Source organism: Xenopus laevis, chromosome 1L (genome assembly GCF_017654675.1).
Source record: "Xenopus laevis strain J_2021 chromosome 1L, Xenopus_laevis_v10.1, whole genome shotgun sequence".
Taxonomy (NCBI): Eukaryota; Metazoa; Chordata; class Amphibia; order Anura; family Pipidae; genus Xenopus; species Xenopus laevis.
This window is the reverse complement of record NC_054371.1, coordinates 91069771-91091140: the sequence shown is the minus strand read 5'-3', so window position 1 is coordinate 91091140 and position 21370 is coordinate 91069771. Positions and strand designations below refer to the sequence as shown.

General features: G+C 37.9%; 1 protein-coding gene across 8 annotated transcripts in view; it reads right to left on the bottom strand.

The window, feature by feature from the left end:
• The window catches only part of ptpn13.L (protein tyrosine phosphatase non-receptor type 13 L homeolog), a 147068-nt gene that overhangs the window by 88295 nt on the left and 37403 nt on the right, over positions 1-21370 (bottom strand). For all 8 annotated transcript variants that reach the window (XM_018253180.2, XM_018253163.2, XM_018253154.2 and 5 more), the window contains 4 exons: positions 17185-17354; positions 13332-13397; positions 11798-11983; positions 9152-9236 (listed from right to left, as the gene is read on the bottom strand). In XM_018253180.2, the coding sequence (XP_018108669.1) occupies positions 9152-9236; positions 11798-11983; positions 13332-13397; positions 17185-17354 (507 nt within the window). The remainder of the gene's footprint in view (positions 1-9151; positions 9237-11797; positions 11984-13331; positions 13398-17184; positions 17355-21370) is intronic.

Sequence of the window (21370 nt, the reverse complement as noted above, 5' to 3'; positions counted from 1 at the left end):
CATGAGGTAAGGTAAAAGGCCATCCCAGTCCTTACCATCCGTAGCTACCACCCTCTTTAACATGCCTTTTAGCATTTTGTTAAACCTCTCTACCAGCCCATCTGTTTGGGGGTGGTACACTGAGGTATGCAGTTGGGTGATTTTCAGTAACTTACACAATTCTTTTGTTACCTTTGACATAAAGGGTGTCCCCTGGTCAGTGAGGATCTCCTTTGGGATCCCCGTACGTGTAAACATCAGAACCAACTCTTTGGCAATGCGTTTTGCCGAGGCGTTTCTTAGTGGAATTGCCTCGGGATACCGCGTGGCATAATCATGTACAACAAGGATTTATTGGTGTCCCCTAGCAGATCTGACTAGAGGGCCTACCAGATCCATGGCAATCCTTTCAAAAGGTACCTCAATTATAGGCAAGGGTACAAGGGGACTTTTGAAATGTGGCATTGGGGCCGTTAACTGACAAATGGGACAGGAATCACAATATTGTTTTAAATCTCGGTGTACCCCAATCCAGTAAAACCTTTGTAACACCCGGTTTTTCGTTTTCTCATAGCCCAAATGTCCCCCTAACACATGGGCGTGTGCCAGATCCAGCACTGTACGTCTATGGGCTTGGGGAACTATCAGTTGCTCTATCCTTTTACCCCGTACTTTATTTACTCTATACAGTAAACTTATTTTCCATTGCAAAATGAGGAAATATTTTATCAGCACCTGGTTCCTGGGGCACCCCATTTACAACCTTTATTTGTTCCCGAGCTTTACTTAAGGTGGGGTCCTTTAGTTGGGCAGTGCCGAAATTATCCTGGGAAATGGGTAGATCAGGCAGATCAAGTTCAGGCTCCACATCATCTTCTACGAAGACCTCTAAGGGAAAATTGCTATTTTTATCCGGGGCCACTCCTACAGCCTCATCTGGGGGAACAACACTCCAAAGGCTCAGGACATATGGGAAGATTAGACTCTAAAGATTCAGGATATATTGGGGAAAATAGACATTGGAGGCATACTTCCCTCCTCGCACCCTTTTACTTTACCCCATAAGTCCCAAAACACAGGAAAATCATGTCCCAAAATAACATCTTGCATTATATTTGTTACCACTCCCACTTCATGAATGCAAATTCCACCAGCCATTTCAAAGGAGAGGGAAGCTGTGGGATAGTTTTTAACATCCCCATGTATGCAAATAACTCCCATCTGGTATGATTGTAGCTTCTGCTTGTCTACCAGGCTGGCATGAAAGTTACCAGACTTCCAGAATCTAGAAGGCCAGAAACTTCCTTGTACACTTTGACAGTACACATTTGTGGCTCCACTTCTGCACTAGGTTGGCCAATACAAACAGGCTTAGCAAATAAGGACAAATGTGGTTGTGCAGTGCTACAATCCATGGGTTCCAGGGTAAGTGGGCAACTGGCTGCCCTGGCTCATGACAGCGCCAACAAATTTTGTCCTCTATCCCTAACTTTACCTATACTAGGATCAGCACTTTTAGCTGTTGAACTTTGAAGAAAATCCTCTGTGGTAAGAAACCGCTCCACCAGGGCCACCATCTGGTTAGCATCATTTGCATCAGCTTGGCCTGCAAAACGTTGCAACCGAACGGGTAAAGCATGGAGAAAACGATCCAGGACCACTCTTTCCACTATTAGTGCAAGAGTTAATTCCTCTGGTTGTAGCCACTTTTGGAGAAGATGTATTAGGTCATACATCTGAGACCTTACAGGTTTGACCACATCAAATGTCCAGGCATGTACCCGCTGGGCCCTCATAGCCAGGATTACTCCCAACCGGGTCACTATTTCCACTTTTAACTTTTGGTACTGATGGGCATCCTCAGGATTCAAATCAAAATAAGCCTTTTGTGACTCTCCGGACAAAAAAGGGAGCAAGCAACCCCGCCCACTGGTCAGGTGAAAGTTTTTCCTGCTCTGCCACTCTTTCAAATATGGCGAGATAAGCCTCCACATCATCCTCTGATGTAATCTTTTGTAAAGAGGTTTGCAATCTTTTATACACAGAGACGGGCTCTCTTGATCCACTTTGGGACTTTTCCATAGTCTCGATCCATTTTAGAAGCTGACTGTTGATAGCCTGCTATTCCTTTAAAGCAGTTTGAGCAGACTCTGCAAGTATTTGATTAGTCTGCTGCTGATGAGCATTGGCTTGCAGCAGATGATCATTGGCTTGCTGTTGCTGAGCATGGGACTTTACAAGTTCTTTTAGAATCTCCTCCATATGCTTGACATAACATTCTTTTAATATGAGTCTCTTTAAGGAGCTGCCTGCATAGTAGACAGTACACAGGTTTCCAGCTGATCTTATGTGTGCATTTATTTAACACAGCAGCTTAAATACCAACATAACAGTTCATACCCTTTGGGAAGGCAGTAAACAAAATAGTCCAGCTGTACTGGTAAATGAAAATGTCCTTTTCCTCATTGCACCCCCGCCTAATGGTTTTAAAAAATAGTGGTGAGCACAACTTTCCCTTGTTTGTTATAGTTTATACAGGAGCAGTGACCAGCTCCATGTTGTAGCTCCCACCCTTCCCAGCTATAGTCAGGTGATCCCACTGGTGTCTAATAAAAGGGCAGCCAAGTATGGAGGTTTACTTTGAAAGCAGCAAGTTAAGTTGCAGGTAAAACCAAGTCCCTTTGTAAAATGTATAATGAAGCAACAGAATTCTTAATGAATCAGATAAAATTGAGCATAGGACTGGCCAGATATGGGATGACTTTGACGTAGTTGGCCAGCTTAAATATATTGCAATATATGGACAAACAATCCCTGTTTTGTTTAAAGGGTAAGGCATTTTTTAGTAGCAGTATGCACAAAATTTCGCTGTCTTAAATATATTGATAATGGGTTGAGTGCAGAGGACTCTTGTATTTGACTATTTGTATTTTGTGGTCACAGCCTCATTGCACCCCCGCCTAATGGTTTTAAAAAATAGTGGTGAGCACAACTTTCCCTTGTTTGTTATACTTTTCCCAAAGGTCCCACAGTCTCCCACTTGGGCAATATAAGTCCAGCAAACAAAATTAACTGTTAATTCACAGTCCTTTGGAGATTCCTTGTGCTCAGGGGCGTAACTACAGAGGAAGCAGACCCTGCGGCTGCAGGGGGGCCCAGGAGGTACATTGGGCCCCATGATGAGAAATTTCAACATATATTGGTAAAACAGGACAAACACTGGATATGTTGGGGGCCCTAAAATTTATTTGCTGTGGGGCCCAGTAACATCTAGTTACGCCACTGCTTGTGCTTTTCTCCTGGAAGCAGTCCGCTCCCCAAACACTTAAGGCAGTAGCTGATAGCCAGTCCGTGCTACCAGATAACTTGTCTCCTTCTGGAAACTTGTGCCCAGCAATAAAAGTCCTTATGCTTTAAACACAGGTAACATGCAGTTACTATGCAAACATTTTAACACAGCCCTCCAGTAGCTCTCCTTTCTCTCTCTCTCCAGGGCAGAGAGCAGCCTTAATTGAGCCCCCACCTTTTTACTCCAGGTGAGGCTAATCACCTCCCTGCTACTCAGAGCCTCATTTTCACATCACTCTGCACTGCTTCATAGAGGATTCTGGGAGGGATATACTTTCAATCTATGATTTTCCCAACCATGCTACAATCTATAAACATCAAACTTCCTGAATTCCAATGGTCAATTGTGCAATATTACTATATATGGTTGTACAGTTACCCATAGGCGAGTAAAATTATATAATCTCTTTGGTGAAAGTCTGTAAAAGTTGTGATCTTTTAATTTTTATACCATAAAAAACATGTCAAAAGACAAAAAAACAAGAACAGTGCTGAGGTATAAAAGCAATTAAAGGAAAACGATACCCCCAAAATGAACACTTAAAGGGATCCTGTCATCTGAAAACATGTTTTTTTCAAAACACACCAGTTAATAGTGCTACTCCAGCAGAATTCTGAACTGAAATCCATTTCTTAAAAGAGCAAACAGATTTTTTTATATTCGATTTTGAAATCTGACATGGGGCTAGACATTTTGTCAATTTCCCAGCTGCCCAGGTCATGTGACTTGTGCCTGCACTTTAGGAGAGAAATGCTTTCTGGCAGGTTGCTGTTTTTCCATCTCAATGTAACTGAATGTGTCTCAGTGGGACATGGGTTTTTACTATTGAGTGCTGTTCTTAGATCTACCAGGCAGCTGTTTTCTTGTGTGGTGTTGTGGGGGGGGGGGTGATTTTACTCCAACTTGCAGTACAGCAGTAAAGAGTGATTGAAGTTTATCAGAGCACAAGTCACATGACTTGTGGCAGCTGGGAAATTGACAATATGTCTAGCCCCATGTCAGACTTCAAAATTGAATATAAAAAAATCTGTTTGCTCTTTTGAGAAATGGATTTAAGTGCAGAATTCTGCTGGAGCAGCACTACTAACTGATTCATTTTGAAAAAAATAGTTTTTTCCCATGACAGTATCCCTTTAAGCAACAGATAGTTTACATCATATTAAGGGGCAGATTTATCAAGGGTCGAAGTTTGAAGTTAAAAAAACTTTGAACTTCGAATACAAAAAAAACAACCGAATAGAGGCCGAAGGTTTTTGGGGGTCGAAGTGGTCCGTATTCAGCCTACCTTGAATCGTACGATCGAAGGAATAGCGCCTTCGATCTACTTCAATTCAGTAGAGAGATCAAAAACTTTGATCTCTCAAACTCCAACAATTGCCTCCATATGGGTTCTAGGAGGTCCCCCATAGGATAAAACAGCAGTTAGGTGGCGAATGGTCGAAGTCAAAGTTTTAAAGAGACAGTACATGATAAATTTCGAATTTCAAATTTTTTTTCAACTTCGAATCGAAGTTGGACTATTCCCTAGTTGAAGTCTTTAAATTCACCTCGACCTTTGATAAATCTGCCCCTTAGTGGCATATTAAAGAATCTTACCAAACTGGTCATATATATTTAAGTAAATCTTGCCCTTTTACATCTCTTGCCTTGAGCCACCATTTTGTGATGGTCTCTGTGCTGCCTCAGAGATCACCTGACCAGAAATACTACAACTGTAAGTGGGTTATTTATCATAGTCATTGTTGTTTATCTACAAACTCGAATCAAATCCGCTCGGGTTTTTTACGATTATTTATTTTTAAATTTTCCTGAAAATTTGATTTGCGGGAAAAAAATCCGATTATCACAATTTTTTTCGGATTTTTCCTTCGGATTTTCACCCAAAAACGTAAGGGTATTGTACGAAACCCAGCGCACATCAAAAAATCATTAGGACTTCTCCTATATGCAACCTCGACAAGTCTGGGAAGCTGAATTTTCAGATTTGGACTTTTCCATCCTTCCAAAAAATTCATTATTTTTTAAAAGTCCGATTATATTAAAAAAAAAATAATTTCATGATTTTTGCATTTTGAGTTTAGTAAATAACCCCCTAAGTGTTGAAGCAAAAGACAGAAGTCTGTCTGTTAATTGGCTCATGTGACCTAACAAGTATGGTTTGTTGGTATGTTTGTGTGCACAGTGAATTGTACGATCTAAGGGAGCGGCCCTTACTTTTTAAAATGGCAATTTTATATTTATGATTACCCAATGGCACATTACTAGAAAAGTATATTATTATGAAAATGGTTTATTTACATATGAGCTGATTTATGTGATATCTTTTTATAGAGACCAACACTGTTTGGGGGTTATAGTTTTCCTTTAAATGAAATGTCAGGCAGAACAGGAAGTTAAAAAGGATTTTATGCAGAGAGCAAGAATCCATGCATACCAACTTTAGATGAGAAATTGATTGTAAAAAAAAAAAGGAGAATGCCGAAGGCACACATTTAATGAAACAGCATTTAAATCAATGCAAAGTAAAAAAGGATTGCTCAACCCCGTTCCCAGTGTCCTGGGGAACAGGAAAGGCAATCTAAAAAATATGAAGAGCAAATTAGCAAATAAGTAGTCTAGACATGTTGTACATTATGTTTTGTGTTCTGTACCAGCCCATGGCAACCACATCCCTTTAGCAGGGAAGATCTGTGCCCCCCAAAGATGCACATGCTCTGCTGCTGTCACTTACTGAGCATAGGGGCCGATTCAAAATATTCAGTACACATAGAATATAAATGTCACAATATAAAGCTGATTAGTAATTAATACAGATAATTACTACATCAGAATTTAATAATCAGCCCTGTAGTATTATATTACAGGCCAACCTCATTTTCTGCTCGATATTTGCAATAAACCATAATAAACTGAGCATGTCAGTGTCGCAGACACTTTCCAAGATATTGACCCCCTGTGACAAGTTTGATGTCCTGGATTATTGCTGCTATGGATCAGCTGAAACTTTAGGTTGGTGCAATAAGTTCTGTGAATAACATATGGCATTTTAGCCATATTCATTTTTAGGGTTTAGTTCTCCTTTAAAAGGTTGGTTTTGCAGCACTGATTAAAAATAGTAGTACTATAACACACTGAAAATAATTAATTATATACTATGCACACTGGGGTTGGAGTAATGATTAGAACAGCAAATCCATACATAGTTAAAAAAAAGTCATTATGTGCCAACTGCAGGCATTCCTATGAAGAATAACCTTGTGGAAACAATGATATCCATTATTAAACAGACAAGAATTCCAGGACAAAAGAGAAAAAAAATAAAGGCTCAGCGATATGATTAAAATATGCTCTACGGTTATCAAGGTGATCATGGGCAGTAACGTAATTTTTTCAAGGCCAGTTATGTAATTTTCTAAGTGAAATCAGACGGTCTAAAATCTGGTGGGTTTATAGGATGTGCAGAGAGATCATATATAGGTATGGGACCGGTTATCCAGAATTCTCAGGACCTGGGGTTTTCCGGATAACGGATCTTTCCGTTATTTGGATCTTCATCTACTAAAAAATCATGTAAAGATGTAAAGGGGCAGATTTATCAAAGGTCAAGGTGAATTTTTGAATAAAAAAAATTTGAATTTCAAGCTATTTTTTGGTACTTCGACTAGGGAATAGTCCAAACTCGATTTGAATTTGAAAAAAAAAATCGAAATTTCGAATATCGAAATTTATCATGTACTGTCTCTTTAAAAATTCAACTTTGACCATTTGCCATCGAAAACCTGTCGAATTGCTGTTTTAGCCTATGGGGGACATCATAGAACCTATTTGGATTCAATTGGTGGACTTTGAAATCAAATTTGATCGAATGCGCTATTCCTTCAATTCGTATGATTGAATTCAGGTGAATACGGGCCTATTTGATCGAAAACGGACCTATTCGACCAAAAAAAAAACAAAAAAATTAATTTCGGTTGGTCTTTTTGAATTCGAATTTCAACGTTTTTTCAATTCGCAATTGGACCCTTGATAAATATGCCCCTAAATGTATCCAATAGGCTGGTTTGAGCTTCCAATAAGAATTAATTATAAATTAGTACCTAATACTTGTTTTATTATTACAGAGAAAAAAGAAAAGTTTTAAAAATTTGGATTATTTGGATAAAATGGAGTCTATGGGTGACAGGCTTTTCGTAATTTGGAGCTTTCTAGATAATGGGTTTCTGTATAAAGGATCCCATACCTGTACTTGGAAACAGTGCTTTTTGCCGTGTTTGCAAAGTTCATACTGTTCTGCAAAGCCCTGAAATAAGAGATTTTAGTGAACCGTTTTCAGTGTTGCCACTGTGTTTTTATAAATCTTTATTTAGAGTTTTCAAAAAAAGGGAAAGGAGGATACAAAAGGCAAAATATATATCTAAAAAGCCAGCACAGTTCTGGAAAAACATTCTACCAGAATGATGGGGGAAAAAAGTATGGAGAAGGCGTGGAACAGCTCATGATCCGAAGCATACCATATCATCTATAAAACATGGTGGAGGTAGTGTGATGGCTTGGGCGTGCATGGCTGCCAGTGGCACTGGGACACTAGTGTTTATCCATGATGTGACACAGGATAGAAGCAGGTGTTCAGAGACATACTGTCTGCTCAAATCCAGCAAAATGCAGTCAAATTGATTGGGAGGTGTTTCATAATACAGATGGACAATGACCCAAAATATACAGCCAAAGCAACCCAGGAGTTTATTAAAGCAAAGAAGTTGAATATTATTGAATGGCCAGGTCAGACCTGATCTGAACCCAATTGAGCATGCATTTCACTTGTTGAAGACTAAACTTTGGACAGAAAGACCCACAAACAAACAGCAACTGAAAGCCAATGCAGTAAAGGACTGGCAGAGCATCAAAAAGGAGGAAACCCAGAATCTGGTGATGTCCATAAGTTCAAGACTGTCATTACCAGCAAAGGGTTTTAAACCAAGTAGTAGAAATGAACATTTTATTTTCAGTTTTTGAATTTGTCCAAATACTTTTTAGCCCATGAAATGAAGTGATTGTGTTAAAAAAAAGCTTTAGTCCCTTGCATTTTTATGCATTCTTTTTGTTCAACCCACTGAATTAAAGCTGAAAGTCTACAGTTCAACTGCATCTGCGTTGTTTTATTTAAAATTAATTGTGGTAATGTACAGAATCAAAATAAAAAAAAGTTGTCTCTGTCCAAAGATTTTTGGACCCAACTTTATCTATATTTTTTCTAATGTGTGTTAGTAAGGGCTCCATTACTAATACAAAGAGTATTGGGGATAGGGGGCACCCCTGTCTGTGCCATGCTGTGTTGCCACTTTCACCAAAAAGTCATGCTATTCCTTTCCAGACATCTAATGCTACCAGAGAACCAGCTGCAACAAACACTAGATCAACATTGTTCCCCTAAGAAGTTCTCATGAGCATATGCATAAAATAACTTGTAACTAAGTAAAATATTACCCAACAGAATTCTTACAAAGTTTTAAATACTCAATGTTGGTTGATAGTGAAAGTTAATATGTGATCATTGAAAATACTTCCAAAATGTATTTGCAAATACATTCTAATGTGTAATCGGTTAATTACTCAGCGGTGAGAGAAGCTAATTTGAATAGTGTCACTGCTGATTTCCTGATTTTTATCAAGGTATGTACTTAGCAAAGTAATTGTGTTTATGTTGTAAAAACAATACAAATGTCACTGATGGCAACAATGATGGCAAAACTAGTTCAGTAGTGACGTATGTTTCTTTGCTTTATAAATGACATCATTAAGCTCTGCAGTGAACATTTCTCTTACCTGTGGGAAGTCCTTTACCCCTTAATCTGTCACGGATTGCTTGACTGCGATCTGGTTCCTCGGTTTTGAGTCCAAGCTGATCAACCTTCAAAAAAAATCCATCTGATTTGCATTTCTCTTTACTTTGTTATTAATGTGGTCTTGTACAAGAACCAAATATCTGTACAAAATCTAACACACCATATGATATATTATATATACACATAAGGGCAGATTTATTAAGGAAGCTTTGGAGAAGCCACACAAACCCAAAAACTCTTTATCCTGGTGCCCAGCTATAGAGGAATCAGCCACCTCACATCAAGGATAAGATAAATGTCACTGGCACACAGAAATTGCGATAGCAGGCAAGCCCTTGCAATTTTATTATGCGATTGTGCAAGGTTTCGGGGACAGGCCCCTTTGTCAAGCATAGTGTGGACGTAGTGCAGACACTCCTAAAATGTCTGCACTACGTCCACACTATGCTTGACAAAGGGGCCTGTCCCCGAAACGTGGCACAATCACATAATAAAATTGCAAGGGCTTGACCCTGCTATTGCAATTCCTGTGTGCCAGATTTATTAAGGGTCAAGTTGTATTTAAATACAAAAAATTTGAGTTTTGGAGTGTATTTTTGAGTATAAAAAATATATATATATTTTCATTATAAACTTTTTTATGTATTGTATTGTATTATACCCAGACAATGGAAATAGCTTGAATCCAAAAATACACCATCTAAAACCTGTCGAGGTCATGTAGAAGTCAATGGTAGAGGTCCCTTGAACCATTTGAAGATGTTAGATGATAGCCCCTCATGATATTTGAGTTTTTTCTGTGGGTTTCGCTCGAAAACTCACTCAATTCGAGTTTTTTCCTGCAGAAAACTCAATCAATTCGGGTTTTTTTTTTAAACCATTTGATTTGTGAGTTTATTCGAGGTCTAAAAAAGCTCACATAGCTCTAAAATTCCACCTTTGATAAAAAAAACCCATAGAGTAAGTGTAAGCACTGTACCACAAGATGTAAAAATAAGCTGAAGATATCCCGTATTCATAAGATACATTTATTGGAAGAACCATTTCTGTTTGTGCCCAGCCTTTGTAAAGGCTTGCCTTTGGTTGATAAATTTACAAGGCCCTGTCACTGAAGCTAGACATATAACTAGACATATTTCTTAATAGGGCCTTCTGTGCTTTGTCCTACATTTTATAAAAGTCTATTATGTGGAGTTCTGGGAATTTACATACATTTAAAAGGAGTAAATAATTTATCTCCTTGATTGAAGCAGTCTGATTTTAAATCAGTGTAACAGAATAAAATTAATTAGAAGTGAGAAAGAAAAGCACCACACTTCTATCAAATAGAAAGTTAATAACTTTCTAATTCCAAAATCAGACAACCACCGGAGTTTGAAAATCAATAAAATACCAACTGTGCAACAACACCAATTCAACCACCTTAATAATCAGTAGTAGCTCAGTACAAGTTGATCCAGGGACTAGTCTGATTGTCATTTTGGAGTCAGGAAGGAATCTTTCCCCCTCTGAGGCAAATTGGAGAGGCTTCTAATGGTTTTTTTGTGCCTTCCTCTGGATCAACTAGCAGTTAGGCAGGTTAAAATAGCGTTAAAAGGTTGAACTTGATGGACATGTGTCTTTTTTCAACCTAACTTACTATGTACTATGTCTAAAAAGACACAATATGTTTCTACATGTTCTATAACTGATTTCATGCCTGGATGTGTTCTTTTAAAGGAGAAGGAAACCCAGTCGGCCCAAAACCCCTCCCCCCCTCCCGTGTGTTACCCACCCTCCCTCCTCCCCCCTGGCCTACCTGTCCCGCTGGGCAAATGCCCCTAACTTGTTACTTACCCTTCTGCGCAGGTCCAGTCCACAGAGTTCACAGGCACCATCTTCTTTCGGCTTTGACCGCGTTTTGGCGCATGCGCAGTAGGAGCATTTCGCCGGTACAGATCTACTGCGCATGCTCCAAAAGTCACAAAGTTTTCCAATTTCACTTCGTCACTTTTGGCACATGCGCAGTAGATCGTACCGGCGAAATGCTCCTACTGCGCATGTGCCGGTCAAAGCAGGAAGAAGATCACTTGGAAGAAGATGGCGTCGGTGAACTCCATAGACTGGACCTGCGCAGAAGGGTAAGTAACAAGTTAGGGGCATTTGCCCAGCGGGACAGGTAGGCCAGGGGGGGAGGAGGGAGGGGAAGCAACACAGGGGAGGGGGGGGGGTTTTGCACCGACTGGGTTTCCTTCTCAAATCATTTTATATGCTATCAATGTAGAGGTATAGGATCCATTATCCGGAAACCCATTATCCAGAAAACACAGAATTATGGGAAGGCCATATCCAATAGACTTCATTTCAATGAAATAGTTAACATTTTTAAAAACTATTTCCTTTTTTCTTAGTAATCATAAATTACCTTGAGCTTGATCCCAACTTATACATAATTAAGCCTTATTAGAGGCTAAACTGATCTATTGGGTTTAATTGTTTCAATGATTTTTTAGTAGACTAAAGGTATGAAGATCCACATTAAGTAAATATCCCTTATCTGGAAAAGCCAAGGTCCTAAGCATCCTAGAAAACAGGTCCCATTCCTGTATTGATAAAACTGTTCTAAACATGTAGCATAGGTACTTACCCTAGAAAGGCTGCCAAGGACAAGCTTAACTAGTTGCTTGATGTAGTAGTATGAGGGTGCACAATTGCTGTTTCTGATATGGGCACTGCAACCATCCAAGACTGTTCGTGAGGACAGTCGGGTATAGAACTGATCATCACACATGTCAAGAAGAATGCTATTCAGACGTTCCCCAAGTTGTATTGGCTGAAAGAAAAGTAATGGACACAAAGAGTCTCACAGAAACATTAATAGTAAAAGAATCGCACAAGCAGTTACAAAACATTTTTACAATGCAGTTTTTTTGTAGTTTCTGCTTGTAAATAAGATTTAAAGTTAGAATAAATGTATACTTTTCATATTTTATTTTTAAGAAATGATTTCCTCTCATAGTTTAGAATGAGTCTCTTCAAAATAGGGAGCACCCACACGTAGGGGCATATTTATCATGTTGTGTAGAACAGTGGAGAAAAACATAACCAGTGATATTGCCCATAGCAACCAATCAGATCTTTGCTTTTGTTTTCTACCTAGGTGACTGTTGAAATCTAATTGCTGACTGTCACGGGCAACATCACCAGTGACATTTGTCTCCAATGTTTAACACAGCATGATAAATAGGCCCCTTTGTGAAGACTCTAAGATAAGAAAATATGGGTAGCATCTGAATTACAGCACTGTTTAAGGTCACATGAATTTACACACTATCATACCTCCCAATATTTGAAAAATGGAAGAACATGTGCAGAATTTGTGGACAAGCCCAGTTTGTGGCCACACCCCCTAAATACCATGTCAGTTTTACAAAACCTGCCAGGTTATGGAAAGTTTGAACACAGTTTTAGGGGTGTTAAGGTCATGTTTTTTGCGTTATAACGGTTTTGCCCTTTAAGCTGCAAGTCTCAGGTCACCCAAGAGACTTGCTTATCTTATTAGTTATAGTGGGTGTGGTTTAAAAGGGGGAGTGGTCAACACTGCCTTCCATTATCGTCCCTCCACCACATAGGCCAGAAAAAATTTGATAGCACAGAAGTTGGACAGCACTGTTTTAGCACAGTCAACTTCATACCCGCAAGTCAATAACATATGGTGCTGAGGTTCCTTGTGTTGCTTTAATTATTATAAGGAAAAACTACATCAGAGTGGTTCATGTGCTTAAGACTACTGCATCTAATAGCAAACACAATAAAATGTATTTAAAATTAAAAAAAAAAAGACAGGACATATTTTAAGTCATAACCTATTCATGCTGATCAAATGTCTATTATTACCTTTAATGCACACAAAGTATTAACCGTTTCTTAATAAAATAACTATTAATGCAAACCCCTGTACTCTGTAGCCATTGGGAGCAGGTGGAGTAAGGTGGCGCATGTATTGCCACCAACCACCTCTGTATTGAAAAGGATAAAGAAATCTGTACACGTTTTTCCCTCCTACTATGTTGACCTCACTGAGCTCATGTTATCATGTCTACCATAAGCACTTGCTTTTGTTATGTGAGGTCTTTCAGACATTTTGTTCCTTCAGTTATAATTTCTTAATGTGCCTTTACCTGTGTTTCTGGTACTTCATAGTCAGCTCCCCAGTACAGGGTCATTCCAAGGGAATAAATGTGCATCTACAAGAAACAAAAAATAAATGCTTACTGTAATTTAAGGCAAAAGTGTGAGGGTACAGCTGTAAAACAATAAAAAATGAGTTCTTAAGGGGCCAGAGTATGATAAATCTCGAAAATCTTATTCGAATTTTTTTAAAAACTCGAACTGAATTTGAATAACTCCCTAGTCAAATTTGACAGTTTTGATCATAATAAAATTCTAGAATTTGAATTTTCAATTCGACCCTTGATAAATCTGCCCCTAAGTGAAGGAATTCAGCTTATTTGTTAAGCCATAGAAAGAATGACTTTCACACAGTTTTGAAATATTAAAACAGTTAATACAATTTTATTGGTAGTGAATAAGTTTTATCCCATAACTTATTTTGTGGCTGCCACAATCCACTCCAAGCAGCTTACAATAAACTTCAGAAAAGAAGAAATGAAAAGGAGAAAATGTAACTAACATTGCCCATAAACTATTCTACCAATAACAAGATACTTATTATTTTATGATTAATTTATATAATGCTGACATAGCACTTTACAGATATTCGGTCAGATTCAATTAAATGAGAAAAATGTGTATTCTAATGGAATTGTCAATTTCCTCATTGATTTCAATGGAGTTTTCACTTCATAAACCAAGATCTCATCTCATGAACAGATTCCCTGGCTCCTGTGCCATTGAATCTTACAATCTATGGCCCCTATCACATTAACTTTCTTAAATGTTATTTGAAACATGGGAAAACCCAGAGGAAACCAACACAAACACAGGGTGAGTTTTTTTTCATTGTGTTTATTGGAATAATAATTTACTACTGCAATATGTTGGTTTAGATAGAACAATCACTTTAATATCAAGGACTGCTACAAATCTACTGAAATACTGATAATGCAAAGTAGTTACAGTACTGTTAATAAATCATTTTATTTTCTTGGAAATAAATTATATAATCATATCATAGGGTTAAAATTCCAAGCTGATGAGTAGATATGAAGTTTTCATTTATTTGCGCTGGCTAAATTGCTTAATTCTGAGTTTTGAAAATAACAACTTTGCTCTGGCTAGCAGATGTGCCTCTAGATGTTTTTTTTTACTATTTATAAGTTAACAATATAATGCAGACAAATAAAGAATTTGTCATTTTTTCTGTTTTAAAGGCATTCTAACCTTAAAGGAGAATATCACCATACAGTACAATATAATTCTTATGATAAAATTGAAGCTACAGTTTATTGGTTGCTGGGGTCAGTGACTCCAATAACCAGATATACTTTTCAAGCTGAAAGAGGTGAAACAGGGAGCCTGGTAATTTAACAGTTAAAAAGAAGACATTGAAAAGTTGCTTTGAAGGTAAACTTCTACTTTTACAAGATCTTATAATGTAAAGCCTACATGGCTGTCAAGGAAGTTAGAGTGCCAGCTACATAGATTCTATGGCTCTATTATATTTAGCACTGTTAGAGCATTCCTGATAACTGGTCAGGAAAGGGTTAAAAAGGCAAGTTTCCTGTCCCAACAAAAGCAATATACATTTACAGATAATAAGAATAAGGCTGGCATGTTGCTTCAGATTGCTAGTTAGAGTGTTCCAAACATACTATCTAATAACCTCCCTTGTGTTTTTTCTTCTTGTGCACTTATAACCAACATCATGAGATGGCACAATGTACATGGGCAAAGTCCCAGAACATTTCTTTTTAGAGAGACTCACCATGTGGATGAGGAGGCTCCGGTGCTCTGCCCCAAGCCTTCAAGCACAAGGGAGCAGACATTACCGTATTGTTTGTAGCAGGGACAGATTTGATTTTTGTCTGCCCCAAGGCCACACGGTCGGCCCGTGGCCTGCCTCCCGCGAGCGTACATGCAGGAGCACTGGGGACGCGCAGCTCCTCGGCAAGCGGCCCAGCGGCATGCAGCCGGGCGGCATGCTTCCCCTAATAATTTGCCGCCTTAGGTCCAGGCTTTTGCCACAAATCAAGGCCTGGTTTGTAGGGTAGGCACTCAAAGAGCAGTCCTCCAGGCAGTAGTAGTAAAAATAGGTCTTCATTGAGGTACAAGTGAGGATAACAGCCTTACACATTTTGTGTTCTCAAAAATCATAAGCTACTGGTGAATTGCACATACAAGATATTTAAACTTATATCCACCAAACCCATCTGTGCTGTAAATACCAGTCAGAAGGTATTACAAGAATCCTACCAATCTGAGTGATTCTTGAGTTAAAAAAGGGAAGTGAAAAGGAGGACAAACACAGTACATCCATGCCCAGATCTGGCTTTCACCATACTGTCCAACTATTTGTGCTATTTGGCAATTTAGGGCGGTGCATTTAAGGAAAAGAAAATTTAAGCCAAAGGAAGTAAAGAAACTGTTGGCCTGAATAAACGGCAATACAACGGTGGTTTTATATATATAAACGTATATATTGCCTCTAATTTGGGAACGGTGTGTTTAGCCCATGGGCCTCTTGGTCTAAGTATCGTACTGGTTAGTCCAAGTATTGTCAACTTTAGAGAGTGCTCATCTGTAGAACAGGACTGCAGGCTGAAAAAACACTATGATCTACTCTAAACACAACTATTTAAAGTTAAGCAATGTTTAATTGGGATTTTAGTTGCCCTTTAATCACTAGGTTTTAACTTTCAGTGCTAAAACTGTTGTCAAAAGTTGTCTAAACTATTGAAAAAATCTGTCATAACCCTTTCTGGTGGGTCCTTACATGTTCTTACATGGTTTACGAATTTGCCACTAAAATGTAACCGTGATGTTTGCCATGAAATAAATTTTTAGTATTTTGTAGTCAGTGATATTGTACAAAAACTTGCAGCTGGCTTTTGTGTTGTTTCTGAATAATTTAAAAGGGGGACACATTTTTAAGGCATAAAACAAATATTTTAATTCTGCTCCCATAAAAAAAAAAAAAAAATTAGCAGTTCATATCAACTATTTAAAGATATTCATTTACTTAAAGAAGTTGTTCACCTTTTGGACAATAAAGCCAATTTAACAGCCCATGTCATAAAAAACGTTTTTGTAATTTATCTTTATTACTTAAAATGTTTGTTTTCAGAGATACATACCAAAGAAGTGGATCACCTCTGCAAAAACTCTTCTCAGTTCTCTCCTTTGTTAATTGATCGTGGGAATCTACACTGCGCATGCTACTAACGTTAACTTTTGGATACGGATTGTAGCAGATATCCTAAAAAAGCCCACTAACCTGGCAAATTGAACCTTCTGGTCACCTGTGTTCTAGGTACATGCCTTTGCTGACTATCCCTAATTTATTTTACCATTTTCTGAAATGTATGTTTTAAAAATGATTGTTTTATATACAGTAATACATTTCTCAATAGCATCAGAGAAATGTAAGCAACAAATGTAACTGTAAATGTTGGTCCATCCCAGACTTAAAGGAACACCAAAAACTGAAAGTGGTTTAAAAGAATAACAATATAATGTAGTGTTGCCCTGTACTGGTAAAACTGGTGTATTTGCTTTAGAAACTCTACAGTAGCTTATATAAACAAGCTTATTATATTGTCATTCCTTTTAAAGACTTTAATTTTTTTGGTGTTACTGTGCTTGGGTAACATGTTCTGTGGAATCTGAAACTGAGGCACCTACTGAGAAATGCATCAACACATGTATAAAAATGTAAGCTACTGGGGAAACATAAGCAAAGAAAATTAATTTAATTACTTTTTAATTTTTAGAATTAAAATGCCAATGATAAGCTAACATGTATAAAACCAGATTTAGCATTAACTTACATGAAATCTTAATAAATCAACTTACTTTTTCAATAGCTGAAAGTGATGAAAGTGACTTGGTCTGAAGCACCTCAGGAGCTGTAAAGACTCGCAGATCCTGGTTTGAGATATTTTCATCTGTAAACGACACACTCCCAGAGGGCAGTAACAGAAGAGACCAAGGTGAGATAATGAAACCAAGTGCCGCAGGATCAGCTAGATTAGAAGAAAGTGTTTGTTAGCACTGAATATCGTTATTTTAATTCATACCCAGTACTGAAATAGGTTTTCTTAATTTTGAAGTTAGCAAAAAAAAATCCATAATATCCAGAAACAAACATTCTTATAAAATACAGCAGTGAATACTAACCGGTGGTGATGACCCCCTGCCGGAACAGAAACAGTGGCTTCAGGGGCCTATAGTGTAAATTAGGGAGAGACTTGGAAAGAATACCTTTCATAGATACTCCTGGAAACCCAATTTGAAGGTCAACTAGCATCTCATGTGGGTCAACAGTTTTCTACAGTATAAACTGCTTTTAAATGAATATTGCTTTTTCTGCCTCAGTACTTTTCATTACTATTCCTAAAAGGCATATACAGCATTATGTTCATCTATCTGCTATCTTGCATCTAGCTAAGTTGTCCTTACTCACACTTTGAACAAAGATTGGAGACCAACATCTTGGACCTAAATTTGGGTCTCACAGTGCCCCAAAAGGCATAAAATGCATTAAAGGGGTGGTTCACCTTTAAAGTGGACCCGTCACCCAGACATAAAAATCTGTATAATAAAAGTCCTTTTCAAATTAAATATGAAATCCAATTTCTTTTTTTCATTAAAGCGTTCATAGCTGTTGTAAACTCATTTAAAAATATCAGCTGTCAATCAAATATTGCCTGCCCCTCCTCTATGCCTAGGCATACAGGCGGGGCAAGCAATTACTTTCACTTTCCATTAGGCACTTCCTAGATGTCACTGCTCTCCCTACATTCCCCCAGTTCGCTTAACCATTTAATTGTGTAGCCAGGACATGGGGATGGACATCATGTCCCACATTCTGGTGCACAAACAAGATTCTGAGATGATGCAAGGCTTGCCTTAATAACAGTGTCCACAAAATGGCTCCTGCCTACTTGCTATAATTATGAGTCCCAGACTGATGGAAACAAGATTCAAATAATTTATACAGTGTAATTAAAGTTCATTTTGCTTGACTAACATGATAAAATAGGATTTGAAAAAAAAATTTTGGGTGACGGGTCCACTTTAACTTAAATTTTAGTATGTGATAGGATGGCTAATTCTAAGCAACAATTCAATTGGTCTTTATTTTATTTTTTTATAGTTTTTGAATTATTTTCTTTTCTCTTCTGACTCTTTCCAGTTTTCTAATGGGGATCACTGACCCCATCTAAAAAACAAACACTCTGTAAGGTAAGGATACACACGTGTTATTGTTACTTTTTATTACCGGTACTCATCTTTCTATCCAGACCCTCTGCAATTCATATTCCAGTCTCTCTTTCAAATTAATGCATGGTTGCTAGGGTAATGTGGAGCCTAGCAACCAGATTGCTTAAACTGTAGAGCTGCTGAATAAAAAGTTAAATAACACAAAAAACACAAATAATAAAAAATGAAAACCTCAGAATATCACTCTCTACATCATACTAAAAGTAAATTCCCTGATATGCCCACCTAAGGTGGACAATATTGGGCTTTAATCTGCCCGATCGACACTGTACCAGCCCGGGGTTCTTCTAGCGAAGCATCCAACATGTAGAGATCCCCTTCCTGCTTCTTTGGGTCTTCTCGCAGTTGCGCATGTGTAGAGCGGAAAGTCTGACTTTAATGCAAAAGCCGGCTATTTCACTCTACTTCGCATGCGTCTGCCCCAGGAAATTTGAAAACTGATTAAGCAAGAAGAGGATCTCTCCGCGGTGGTGCTCGCTAGAAAAACCCCGGGCCAGTGTGGTTTTCTGCTGATCGGAGCACCAGCCCGGGGTGTCAGGTAAGTAAAAATAGTCACTTGGGGGTGCCTAACTTTTGGCACCCCAATTGTAAAATGCTATTCCTTCTCCTTTAATGAATCAGATGAAATTGAGTGTAGGTTTGGCCATCTTAAATATAATGCAATATATGGACAAACAATCCTGGTTTTGTTAAAGGAGAGGGCATTTTTTGTAGCTTAATGCACAAAATGCCTTAATATATTGATAATGGGTTGAGTGCAGAGGAACTTTTGCCTTTGTCTATATGAATTTTGTGGTCACAGATTCAATGCACCCTATCTTATTGTTTAAAATGTAATGGTAAGCACAACTTTTCACATATATATTTGTTTTTTTTTTGGATGTTTTATTATCAAGCATTACACCTTATTTTTTTCATGTTTTTTCCCTTCAGAAATCCTATTTTACTAAAGCACTATATGATTGTTTTTAAACTTAAGGTGTGTTTATACCTCTTGTGCTTTCACACACCCAAACCAAAATTCTACATCATGGCTTTTTGAACTCGTCTTACACAATAATCAGGGTGGTGCTAGAAATATTTAGCAATTACAGTACAAAGGTTTTTAAATTATAAAGAAAACGTTGTGACCTTCTATTACCATATTGCTACTATACATTACAGATATAAAATGGATATGTCTTACCCCTGCAGAGAACTGCAGAGAACTGTATTATTTCATAATAAATAGTTTTCAAAATAAATTAGTTTTTCATAATAAATTATTTCAAAATAAAGTAAAAGATTTAAAACCCCCTTAGTGTGCTTCTATACTACACTCAAGTTAGAAGAGAGAGGTGGAAAAAAAAATCCAGTACACTACTGCAAATACACATAGAATATAATGTGCATTTATACAGGTATGAGATGTATCAACCAGAATGTTTGGAATTTCAGAGTTTTCTAGATAAGGGATCTTTGAATCTCCATACTTTAAAGGAGAAGGAAAGGTAAAATACAAATAAAGTTGTATAGATTGCCCACAAAATGGAGAGATACTTACAGGATTCCTTGCTCTATACGTTTTCCCCTCTTTCTGTAATCCAAGACAGTTGTCAAAATCTTTGTAAGGTGCATAGAAAAGAAAATCCGTATCTGTTGCTATCCAAATCTGTTCTAATAGGGCTTGCACATGCGCAGTAAAAATTTGGCAAGCCCTGCGCATGCGTACAATATCCTTATCTTCCCCCATTCGAGCGGCGATACTGCAGTCAAGAGGTACAAGGCAACGTCATCGTTTGACTAAATTCAGCGCATGCGCAGTTCAGGCAGGGATACACAGGACGTGACGCACACTCTGCTAAAATGGCGGCTGCAAAGTTTAGAAAAGGCAGAAACTTCAACAGGACGGTGTGAGTGAAGGAGAACGAATTGGGCAGCGAAAGTAATGCGGTTCAGGAGGGGAGCACTCAAGCAACATTTAAACATAGGTTTAAAAATTACCTTTCCTTCTCCTTTAAGGTTACTAATAACCATTAAATAAACAGAACAGGATTGTGCTGCCACCAGCGTTGATTTATGATACATTAGTAGGGATCAAGTACAAGCTACTGTTATATTAATACAGAGAAGGAAATCATTTTTAAAAATTAGAATTATTTTCTTAAAATAGACTCTGGTAGATGGCCTCCCATAATTTGGATCTTTCTGGATAACAGGTTTCCAGAAAAAGGAATTCCATATCAGGATATGTTTTCAGTATGAGCTCAATCCTTAAAGAGAACCTGAAACCCTAAGAAATAATACCAAATTATTTTGTATTTTTGTGCTAGTCAGGCAAAATAACCTTTACGTACACTAGATAAATTATATACCTGTAAACCTTGTTTCCTTCAGTCTCAGAATAAACAATCACAGCAAGCAGGCAGGGGCAATTTTGTAGACATTGTTATTAAGGCAAGCTTTGCATCATGCCAAAATTTTGTTTATGTGCAAGAATCAGGACTTGATGACCATGCCCATGTACAGGATACACATTTATAGACCATGAGGAGAAAGGGGAATGAGAGAATTGCAACCTTTGATAAATATGCCTCCCCAAGTAAACTCATATTCTATTATACAGTAAATGTGGGAAAACCGACTTAAAAACAAGGGATATGCTTCAAATAAAATGCATGAAACATGAAGGTACTGTAAAAAAAGAAGAAAATTCAGAGAAGGTAAAATTGGGTTTTAACTGTAATTTAAATTACACAGCTATGTTTTCACTTTG